General features: G+C 35.5%; 1 protein-coding gene across 2 annotated transcripts in view; it reads right to left on the bottom strand.

Annotated features, from left to right (window-relative positions):
- MYO5B (myosin VB) overlaps positions 1-12,682 on the bottom strand; it is a 497,816-nt gene that overhangs the window by 207,425 nt on the left and 277,709 nt on the right. For both annotated transcript variants that reach the window (XM_031945960.1, XM_031945961.1), the window contains exons 8-9: positions 11,422-11,529; positions 5,572-5,681 (exon numbers count right to left, since the gene is read on the bottom strand). In XM_031945960.1, the coding sequence (XP_031801820.1) occupies positions 5,572-5,681; positions 11,422-11,529 (218 nt within the window). The remainder of the gene's footprint in view (positions 1-5,571; positions 5,682-11,421; positions 11,530-12,682) is intronic.

Raw genomic sequence — 12,682 nt, 5'->3', positions numbered from 1 at the left:
TAGAAAGGAACTTTTAGGGTCCTTTAGCTTGAATACTTCACTTTACAGATGAAGGAAATGAGGTTTAAAAAAGAGGAAGAACAAATTTAAGGTCATAAAAGCAGTCAGTAGTAGACTGGAACTAAAACCCACATTGATGTTAGAACTCAGTCTGGATAGAAGTCTTGAATAGGAAGGACTCCTGGTTGTTGGGGCTCAGTAAGACCAATAACTAACAGCACTGGGACCCTTAGAATTGCCAGAGGGCTAAGGGTGCTGAATGAGGCAAAGAATTCCCAGGATTGCATGTTTGAGGAACAGGAGTAATGACACTAGGGATGGCAGTCCTGACTCTAGCTGCTGTGGGCTCTAGGTGTAGATTGCTGGAGTAGTAATGATAAAAAAAAATCAATATATTCATATATTAATGTTTGCAAAGATCTTTGAATGCATTAGCCCATCTCCAAACCCAGAACTGTTATTCCCATTTAATAGATGGGAAAACTTTTTTGATTTCCTTCACAAGCTAATTGTACAATAATTCAGAGTCTGATTCTTTTTGTACAGCAAAATAATGTTTTGGTCATGTATACTTATTGTGTATCTAAGTTATATTTTAATATATTTAACATCTACTGGTCATCCTGCCATCTAGGGGAGGGGGTGGGGGGGGTAAGAGGTGAAAAATTGGAACAAGAGGTTTGGCAATTGTTAATGCTGTAAAGTTACCCATGTATATATCCTGTAAATAAAAGGCTATTAAATAAAAAAATTAAAAAAAAAATAGATGGGAAAACTTACCTCCAAGAGGCAAATGTACTTGCCTCTATCTCCTATCAATTATTATTGTTATTACTATAAGCAGCCTGTGGGGATGTTGCAGAAAAGATTTTCACTCAGAAACTCAGGTAGCCTCCCTTCCCAGGATCCCCTTTTTCAATGGTGGAATGTAAGTTGTTGTACAGTATTTAAATCTTGTCTGATTCTTTATACCCCATTTAGAGTTTTTCTTGGCAGAGATACTGGAATGTAGAAATACTTGAATGGTTTGCCATTTCCTTCTCCTGCTCATTTTACAGCTGAGTAAACTGAGGCAAACAGAGTTAAATGATTTGCCCAGGGTCACAGAGCTAGTGTTTGAAGCCAGATTTGAACTGGGGACTTCTAGACTCCCAGTCAGGTGATCTATCTATCCACTGTGCCACCTAGCTCAGCCCACAGGGAGTATTCAAGAGCTCTGACTTGGGAATCAAAAAAGACCCAAATTGAAATTCCACCTTGGGTCTTCTCACTATCACTTTTATAAGTCACTTATCCCATTTGGCCTCAGGAGGAGAAATATGATTAGATGTCTTCTTGAGTACTTCCTGCTCTGGGGCTTGATCCAGAATCCTTAATGAGAGCAATAAAATCAATCAATCAATAAACATATATTAAGTGTAAAGTGCCAGGGACTGAGATCAATAAAACGGCTGAACTCAAATTCCTGGCCTCTGTGTTCAAATATTGATATAGAAACTAAATGCAAAGGTTTTTCTGCTCAATGGAGATCAGTAGAGAGGTCCTACAAGAAAACCCACGTGTCTTCTCCAGTATGTATCTCCTTTATAAGAATTAGCTCGTTCTCTGAAATGCTCTCTCATTATTTGGATCAATCTTCATTACCTTGCCTATGTCCACCCGAGAAAGCTGAAAACCCAGCAGAGAGCCTGTTAGAAAGCTTATTAACTCAAATATGAAATAGAATCCTTCAGAACAAGACCATGATGTCATGTGCTACCATAATGGCTCCAAATTGCTCATGGAACAAGTCTCTGATGAGACTGCCAATTGTAAGATTTAAATGAGAGCATGTTCTGTGAAAATGAACATTGGCAACCTAGCCACCTTTCTCCTTAAATCTAGTTCCTTGTGGCAGCCTATATTTACTGAGTGATATACTTCAAAGAAAGCTTGATTTGGAGTCAAAGAACCTGGACTCAAGTTTTGACTGCACTATTTGCGTGAACTTGAAAATGCTTCAGTTTCTTTCTCTGTAAGAAAGTAGAAATAATAAAACCTGGGCTACACATACTTGACACAATGTTGGTTAGTTAATAAGCATTCATTAAGCACCTATTATATGCCAAGCACTGTGCTAAGTGCTGGGGATCTAAAAAAAGGCAAAACACACTATGAATTTTAAGAAAGGAGACAAGTTGCAATTAATAAGTATATATGAGCTTCAGTTTTCTCATTTGTACAATGAAGGGTTTGGGAAAGAAAGAACAAGCATTTACAAAGCACTTAGTAGGTTCCAAGCTCCAGTTAAAGCACTTTTTACAAATTTCATCTCATTTCTTCAACCCTGCAAAGTAGATGCTGTTGTTATACTCATTGTAAATTGAAAGAAATGAGGTATACAGGAATTTGGCTGAAGTAACCCAAATAGTAAATGTATGAAACCAGATTTGAATTCAGGAAAATGAGTGTTCTTATTGCAGACCCAATGCTCTGTGCACTATGGTACCATGTTGGGGCATGAATCTGATGATCTTGAAGGTCCTTCTAGATCTCAAATTCAAGAATGATAAAGTTCACATTTATGAAGCATTTTAAGTTTTACAAACGGTTTTCTTAACATCTCTCTGTAATCCTCCCAACTGCTAACACATATTGAGTAAATAAAGGTCATATGAAAAGGAAAGGAAAACATTAGCAGAGGGATGGGGAAGGACACTAGGATAAACTTTAAAATGAGATATTATCATTATAAGACACTAGCACTATTCAAGAATATCTCTTCTGAATTCTTCATTGCACAGATGAGGAAACTGAAGCCAAGTTGGGTGACTTGCCTAGGGTCATTTGTTCAAAATCACTTGGAAAGTGGAAAACGGTACCAGAATTAAAGACTAGATTTCTTGATCACCGGCTTGTGTCTTTCCTCCTCTTCTCCTCTTATTTAGCAATAGCATTTTTTAGGTTGGTTAATTGTCCAGAGATGCTGGATATTTATTTGGCTTTTATACTTGCTTTGTAATGAGGATTCACAAAATGCTCCTGCCCTACCTAGCCTTGCATCTCTGACTTAAAGCCATCCATCTTCAAGTTAAAAAACTACAGGGTGCTTGGCTGGCCTTGAGTTGGTAAGCTTCCCGCTTGCTGATGCTGATGACTGGCTTCCAAGAAGTGCTTAAATGTAAGGTCTAGCACCATGGCTAGGTCCCCTGATGTTCAAATGTACTCCTGGCAACAATGTATACCTAAGTATTGCCTGCTTGCTTTCTCACTGAGGCTTGCAAAATGTAAATTTAGTGAGGTGCCAGGCATAGAGGACCTTGTGAAAGGCAACTACTATGGGCATCCAAGAGAATACTCAGACAGCACCAGAAGAGCACAGAAAAGAAGAAAGTTAGATGTCTGGCACAATGCTCCTTGGGAGAACCCAGTCCAGATGCTAGGATCACTGCTTCCAGAGCAGGTCACATGGAGCATAGGTGATTTCTCATGTCTTTCTGACTGTTTATTAAATATGATAACAGACTGATTTAGCATCATGCAATTACATTTAAGCTTAATTAAATGGTACTAAATCCATTAAAAATACTCTGAATTGTGAGGAACAGATGAGTTTTATGGGTCCAGGTTGCCAAATATAGGAAACAAATTGCCTCTGGTGTCCAAGTTATTGTACGTTATAGCATTTCCAAGGTAACAGTGGCAGCTACAGAGCACATTTTCATGCTTTAATTAAAAGTGAAAACTGCCCAGCATGGGATATTCTGCTCACTGTGGGGAAATATATCCAGAAAAGCCACTGCATTTGCCTTGGAGGAATAAATCAAAACCAAGTCTTAAGAGAAACATCCTGTAGAGTGCTACTTTTTGCTGACAGGGTTGTAGAGGAGAAATTAGGAGACCTAGATTCAGGTTCTAACCACTTCAGAGGAATGGATATCCCTTATCTTCTTGGTCTTCTTCGTTAATCTTACTACCATTTGGAACATTCTTTCAGCCTGATATTCATTTTCATCACCAAAATTACCTAGGAGCATCATTTGTCATTCTTTTCCAACTCAAGAGTTTCCCAATGAAAAGTCTCCTAGCTATTAAAGCTGTGAGGTACTAAAACTTTTGGGATACCTTGTATAGGACTGTGAAGATTTCAAACAAGTTTGCTTTACAGCACCTCTGTGAACTGGCAAGGACAAGTGTTGTCAACCCCACTTTACAGATCATAAAAATAATAATCACTTCATTACAATAGGGTCAAACTACTTAGTCAGAGTTACATAAATAGCAACAGTTAGATCTTGGATTTGCAACTATATCCCCTAAGTCCAGCATTCTTTTGATGAAACTTCTGCTTCCCAATAATCACCGATTGATCTAAAAATTCACCTAGTTGATGTAGAGGAAAAAAAGCTTAGTTTATTTTTCTATGATTCTTTGGATTTTTTCTAGAGTTTCCAGTTCACCAAATAAATTGTAATCATCTTATATTTCTGCTAATGCCCCTGAACAAAGTAAAGGATTAAATCCAGAATTGATTCATATTACATCACTGAACATGGCATCTGGCATACAACAGGTGCTTAATGCATGCTTACTGTTTGATTGATTAAAAGTAGCCAACTTATTGGTTGATTTTACCAGGTTTCTCTAAAATACTAAAAGGTGATGTCAATCATTCAAGAAAATGGAGCATAATCTCTTCATAAGGCATTATTTAGCATTGCCTTATGGGACCAAATTCTTTTTATGACACAAATAAGGTGCTAATACCTAAACCAGGAAAGGTCAAAACAGAGAAAGAAAATTATAGGTCAATTCCCTTAATTAATATTGATACAAAAATCTTAAATAAAATATTAGGAAAGAGATTACATAAACTTATCACCAGGGATAATATACTTATAGTCATAGTATTTGTACCAGTAATGAAGAGATGGTTGAATAACATTGCTATATTTCCTCAAGTAATTTGTAATCTAGTTGAGGGATGAGAAATACAGTCATAAAATAGGTGCTACTGAATGTATTGTAGTTAATGACAACAATATGATCTGGCATTTCTATAGGTAATTTTTGCTTGATATTTCTATTTTGTCTATACCATGTATTTGTTTTAACTCTCTAATCAGGTTAAAAAATCCTTGAAGATTTATTTAGTGAGATAATATATGCTATTTCTCACTCCCACTTTGGAATGTCAAGCACAAAGCCCTTCCTGCTGACAGCATCTCATAGGTTGCTATGCTCCTGGAGGCTCTTGATAATATTCATAAGTATATATCAAATACCCAGCTCTAACTTGGCTTTGGTGAGGATATTGAAACCCTAAAATCACTTGGTCCTCTCCTTTAGGGAGAAGAGCCAGGTGATTTTTTTAATTCCATTGTAGAAAGCACATGGGCTAGAGAGGAGTTAGTTCCTTTAGAAGGCACCACTACCTAGTAAGTCACATTAGTTGTCCAGGTACAAGCTAAGAAAATATGATCACTAGAAATAAATAACCCCTCATATTCTTGGAGTAGAAAGCAGTACATACATAGTATAAATCTATAACCACATAGTAAATTGTCCCATTGGCATGGATATAAAACTCACTGATATGCTACAGGACTCTCCATCACGTTCAGCTTGAATCTCCACATTTCCAAGGTGCAGTATAGAAGCAATTATCTTAAAGATACTTATCTGATGGGACTCTCTCACCCCTAAAAGATAAAGGAAAAGGAATGAATTATTTCCACTATCCATGGCAGGACAGAAAGTGAGATTTACCTGAGTGTGTGTGTGTGTGTGTGTGTGTGTGTGTGTGTGTGTTTGAGTTTTTATTCAGAGCCAACTATTTTACAGATAATAGAGGACATCAATCACCATTCAAAGAAATTGTGCTAAGAATGAAAAGAGTTATTGAGCTGAACTATTAAATACCTCCCCAGAACCACCTGGGTCAGATTGGCTAAGTCAGGATAGCATTATTTCTTGGGGATAGCATCTTTCTTGGAAGTGAAACAGAAGTGGTCATCATGCACTTATCTTGGACTTCATTTCAGCCAGACATTTTTGAGGACATTTTTATGGTTCCATAAGGAGAGGTAATTTATCTGTAATAATCGTTCTCCAAATATAATCTCCTGCAAACATCTGTGACACACGTCTAAAGAGCTATCAGGGGAAAGCAAAAAAGACTCTTCAGGGGATTGTTATGATAAGGGTTGTGATGGCAAGTCAGTTGTCAGGCCCACCCTCCTCCCCTTCAGAGACTTCTTTTTGCTAACCATGCCTATCAGAAACACACCTAAAACGGCTCATAAAAGATATTTATGATAATAAAAGATGATAAACATAATTCCCTGAATCTCTATAGATATAAATATACACAGTCAAATTTCAATAGTCCAGGACAACCAGGTATGAATGATGAAAAAAATTACATTTTTAGTTTTTATAAAAGGAAATTTTTTAAGGCATTAAGACTATACTTTACTTAAGCTAATAGGAAAGTGAGTTTGTATTCCCTGTATGTAGGCTGGAAGACATGAGGAAGCCAGCTTGGATCAAAAAAAGTGTCACAGATCATTCAGAAAGTGAATAATGCACATTTACCCACACACACAATCACAAACTAGTTTTGATTAATGCTGACAATCCCTTCCCCCAATCTTCATCCCTCAAATGACTCAAGGACCAAATGCATATGACATTAATGATGACTTAATGAACTAGTCAAAGGGAGGTAAGTTAAACCACTACTGTTATGTCAGGGTAGGGGCTGGTGCTTAAGAATAAGGCATTAAGATAAGTATGCTGTCTCTTCTTTCCTCCGCCCCCTCTCCCCCAAGCAAAGCCATGACCTATATTTATCTGTAAAATGAAAGCTTTTTTGCTCATAGTGCTTCTTGTATGTGTCTCAGTATGCCCAAAGCAGCAGGGAAGAGGAAGTCATCGGATTTGATAATATCCATTTAACTGGAATCTTTCAATTGTTTTCCTTTTTTTCTTTCTCTCTAATTCATTGTCAAGTACCCCCTGATTTGACAGACCCCCAAGATAACTTAACCACTTTACTGAGGTTGTCTCAGAAAGACAAAAACAATATTATAAATCAACAATATGGCATCACTGCTAAAAATAAATTCAGATTGCATTAAGAATAGCAGAATATTCAGTGTATGGGAAGCTAAAATTCCACTATTGTATATGGATCAAGACAAGTTGGGGTTGTGTATCCAGTTCTGGGAGTAACATTTTAAGAGAGACACTGAGAGATGAGAAAATATTCAGAGAAGGCTGACTAGAATGATGATAAGGGTCCTAGGAACAAAGTCATCATTTTTAATAGAAGTTATGATATTTTGTTTTAAAAAATTTAGATGGAAAACTGATAGCTGTCTTTGTATATTTAAAAGGCTTCAATGCAGACAAAGAGGTTTATATTTTTTTTTTTTGATGTGGCTCCAAAGAATATAACTAGGGGAATAGGTAAAGAGGATGGTAGAGATTCTTATACTGGCTGAGAAACAGTATTATATGACACTGTAGGCGTAGGATCATATAATTATATGATATCTAAGGTTTTCCTGAATACAGAAGAGTACAACAAAATCAAAGATAAGAAAAAAAGAAAAAAGGAATAAGAAACTGGACATATTCAATAAACTGCAAGAGTGTCCTGATTTTATCAGTGAGTATACCTTCACTGGTGCAGATCCCAGTTCACCTGTACTTTCTCATTGTGTAGGACTCTTTCCCACTGTTTTGTGATCATTTTCTCTACAGGCTCTACTCAGTGTTCTGGAGCCTATGCTCTGGTTCTTTCATGTTACAGTGTACAATTCAGAGGTATGTAACAAGTGAGGCTCAGTAAAGAATGATCAACCATAGGGTGTCCCTAAAGTCTTAGAGTAGTTTCAAGCTATTAAAGCTAAGAATTTCATTAAGATTTGGATATATATGTACATATAACTAGAAACTGCAAGAATGCCCATAAATTGGAGAATGGCTGAACAAGTTGTAGTATATGATTAGATTGGAATATTACTGTGATATAAGAAGTGATGAGCAGATTAATTTCAGAAAAATAAGAAAACACATGAAATGATGAGGTAAGTGAGCAGAGTCAAGAGGTCAGTATATACAATAACAGCAATATTATTTCAAGAATGACTGAGCAAATAATTAATTTTGTCCATTAAAAATACCTAAATTAACTATAAAAGACATATGGAGAAAGATGCTATCTACATCCAGAGAACTAATAAATAAAAGTATGCATAAAATGATTTTGGGTGTGTATATGTATGTGTGCATGTGTCTACTGATAGCCATCTCTAGAGCAGGGATAGGGAAGAAAAAATTTACATGATAATTTTATTGTCTATTTGAAGAAAATAACTAGTTGTGTACAATGGATTTGCAGTTTCATGTACAATTGTCTTTTTATTGTACTAGGTTATGAAAATGCTTGTTTAATTTCATAAATTAAAAATATAATAAAATAAAAAGATTTTTGGAATATCTGACATTTTAGGTCTTTTAGCAAGAGCCCAATTCTAAAACTCTATTCTAGCTTTAATTACCTTCCAAAGAGTGATGTTTCCCCAAATACTGATTTATACATTCTGTTCAGTAGGACTGCTATAAAGAACATTTTAAAGAACATTATCTTATGAGCAGAAAGAAAGTAATCCTAGGGGCCAATCATGTTGTGTGCCCTTTTAACCCTTGAATTTATATCCTTCTCCCTGTATACCCTGGATAAAAAGGTTCAAGAAGGAAGCCCTGGGGTGGTGATGTAAGAAATGCAGAGGGGGACCTGAGAAAAGGAGAACACATCAAATCTGTCCTTTAGCTACTGGAAAAACTGAACAGTATCTGCTAGCTTCAAGAGCTGAGAGCCCAATTTTCTTCTTACATGGAGATCTGCTTGCTGTGCAATATCCAAACCTAACTCAAAACTAAAAAATGCCATCCTTGCTTATGTGGACCAGTCAGTCCAATCCATCGTCCTTTCTTCAACAACTACATTTTTGAGGTAAACATATTAACTTCTTATTTTCCAAAGTTCAGAAGTACACTTAAACTTCCTCAAATACTCAATTGGGGTATGGACGAATTTAATTGAAGCTCTTCATGAATTTTTGCCCATTATGTTAGTCAAGACAACTTCTTGATTATAGGAAAGTTCCAGAAGTACTTTTGTTATTTTTGAAGTGAAAATTTGTTTTTTTCTTTTAATTATAATAAAATTAAATCATAATGAAGACTACTTAAATGATTGCAATTAGGAATTTAGAAGCTATAGCAATAATAGAGTAAAATGTCATCCACTGGCCTTCATGGAAATGTACATGGAATTGCAAAAAAGAATTGAGGATCATGCTCTAGAAACATCTCTCTGACAATGTTCAAAGAAGCCTGGCAGAGCAATAAAGGCTTAAGCAAAATTAGTGGGTAATGGAATTTTAAAGTAAAAAAGTACCCTACGGTTTATTTTAAGATAGCCTGGAGTAATGAATCGACAGTACTGAACATGGAGTTAGGAAGATCTGACTTTCAACTTTTCATCTGAAATTTACTATCCATGATTCCCTGCATAAGTAACTTACTTCTCTGAACTTCAGCTTCCTTATCTGTAAAATGAGGATAATAATAACACTTATTCACAAGATTATTATGAGAATTAAGTGGGATAATATATGTAAAGTACTATAAAGATGTTAGGTATTATAATTATTATTGCTATAACTATACAGTCTTTGGAGGAGGAAATAGCAAATCACTTCAATTTCTTTGCCAAGAAAATTCCAAAAGGGATCAGTGTAAGACATGACCAAAATCCCTCAACAACAACAAATACAGTCTAACCTTCTTGCTTTTCATAAGAAGAATATGAGGTCCAAAGAAGGGAAATGACTTGTGAAGAGCAAAGCTAAGAGAAAAATAAGGAAACCCATGATCTTAGTTTTCAAGTAACTAAAGAGGTGTTAGAATTAGCCTATTTGACTCCAAAATGCAGAACAATGGGTAGAAGTCACAAAAAGGTTTATTTTCTTCAACATAAAGAATTGCATTTTAAACAATCATAGAGGCAGGGCAACAATGAAATAAAGCAGATTCAAGAGGAAAAGGAGGGAGCTCTCCCATTAGTGAAAATACTGAAATGAAGGCTGATAACAACTTGCTGAGAGCTATTCTAGGAGAAATTTCCTATATCCTTCTAAATTGAAAGGCTAGACATGAAAAACTCAGAACTCTGATTTCTAAATTCTGGGTCTCCCAAGAATCAGTGTGCTGTTTCCAAACACATGCTTTGATGATGAGAAATAGAATATTAATCAAACTCACTAATTTTATACTTGAGATAGCCCCTTTCCATTTGTTTCACTGGCCTGAGGGAGTGAAAAGACAATGTTTCTGAGTAACTATGAAGAATCTCTTAACTTTGCTGTCTCTGTAAATGAAGATTACCTCCTAGAAACCCCACAATCCTAGCTCTGGAATCCTAGAATTCTTTGAAATTTAGTCAGAAGAAAAGGACATTTCCTCCCCCAAGGTTTTCTTGCTCAAAGATGTTGCTCTCCAATTTGGAACTATGCCCAAAGAGTTATCAACTGTGCACAGCCTTTGATTCAGCAATGTTTCTACTGGGCCTATCCCAAAGATTTCAAAGAGATCTTAAAGGAGGAAAGGGACTTAAATGTGCAAAAATGTTTGTGGCAGCCCTTTTCGTAGTGGCAAGAAACTGGAAACTGAATGGATGCTCATCAGTTAGAGTAATAAGTTGTGATATATGAATGTTATGGAATACTGTTGTTCAGTTGGAGAATAGCTGATTAAGTTATAGAACTATATATTTCTATAGGAAATGATCAGCAGGATGAGTTCAGAAAGACTTACATGAACTGATGCTAAGCGAAGTGAGCAGAACCAGGAGTTCATTAAACCCTTCAACAACAATACTATATGATGATCAATTCTGATGGATGTGGCTATCTTCAACAAAGAGATAATTCAGATCAATTCCAATGATCTTGTGATGAAGAGAGCCATGTACATTCACAGAGAGGACTATGGGAACCGAGTGTGGTTCACAACATAGCATTTTCACTCTTATGGTGGTTGCTTGCATTTTATTTTCTTTCTCATTTTTTCCTGTTTGATTTTATTTTTTTGTGCAGCAAGATAATTGTATAAATATGTATGCATATATTGGATTAAACATATATTTCTACCATGTTTAACATATATTGGATGACTTGCCATTTAGGGGAAGGAGAAAAGGGGGAGAAATTGGAATACAAGGTTTTACAAGGGTTAATGTTGAAAAATTATCCATGCATATGTTTTGAAAATAAAAAGCTTTAATAAAAAAAAAGATATTGCTCTCCCTCTCTAATTATTGTGATTCCCCTAACTATACCTCCCCACTCCCCCCAAAGAGAATCTTACCAAGAAGAGTAAAGGCCTGTCTGGTTTTCTCAAAATCTTCTGCATCATCCACACCATCAATAGATGTGTCTCTTCCCTGAGAGACATAGAAAAAGTCTTCGGCACATGCTGTTATGAGGGGGTGGGAGGAAGAAAAAGCATAAAAGTCATGTCAGGAAAATATCATTCTCACATGCTGTTTTCATGTTACAGTCAAGAGGATCTCACTAGCAGTCATAAGAGTCTTAAAGTATATGTGGTTTGTGATTCACACGCATGGATAGAATGAAGAAAGGACAATATAATACAAAATAACAACAATAAAAAATGCCAATTACAGGTGTTCCTTTTAGCAAATATCACCTATGAAAATATGAATTATAACTAAAAAAAACTTGAATTTTTCTCTTTAGGTAAGACAGAAATGGTAATGATATTTTATTTCTATTTTTATATTTGACAGAATTCAGAGAAAATAGTCTTGAGAGGAGTTATTTTCCTATTATTCTTTTATGTTTAATATTTGTGAAACTTTTACACAAGTGAATAAAAAGATTCTGTAAATGAAATTGCTGGCTATGTTGGGTCATTTTCTGTATATTCAGAAGCACCTTCAGGAAAAACTTCAATAACAAGAAGAATAGGGATGATATGTACTTCCTTCTATTCCTATATGATTTTCATTTCTTCTCTTTTATCTTTACTTTAAGTTTTTTTCTATGTAATTGAAGATTAACTCTATTTCAATATGACAATATGGATCAATATATCTGGATAGTTGCAGATATTTTAAGGTCTGTATTTATAGTATGAGAAATGTATTGATTAAAAATACATAATTCTGGCTTCCTCATTATGTTTTCCTAAGTATCAATAGGGCAGTTAGGTGGTACAATAAATCCAAAAGACCCCATTTCAAATTTGACTTCAGATACTTTACTAGCTGTATTACTCTGAAAAAGCCACTTAACTCTATTCGCTTCAGATTCCTTATCTGTAAAAGGAGCTGAGGGAAATGGAAAACCACTCCAATATCTTTGACAAGAAAATCCCAAATGGGATCATAGTTCAGTCAGATATGACTACAATGACTCAGCAAGTATTAACAAGTTCTATATTTCTGCAATATGAAGTCAAATGTTGCATAGTTTCTCCTGTTTTCTTAGATAATCTAAATTTTATTGGGTGAGTTAATGGCTGTTGCCCAAGGAAGATATTTTATTTCTATCTTTTATCTTAGCTATCACACAGGCTTTATCTAGAGATAAATTATCTATAGGTA

Source organism: Sarcophilus harrisii, chromosome 1 (genome assembly GCF_902635505.1).
Source record: "Sarcophilus harrisii chromosome 1, mSarHar1.11, whole genome shotgun sequence".
NCBI lineage: Eukaryota > Metazoa > Chordata > Mammalia > Dasyuromorphia > Dasyuridae > Sarcophilus > Sarcophilus harrisii.
The sequence above is the reverse complement of the archived record's forward strand: the minus strand, read 5'-3'. Positions and strand labels throughout refer to the sequence as shown.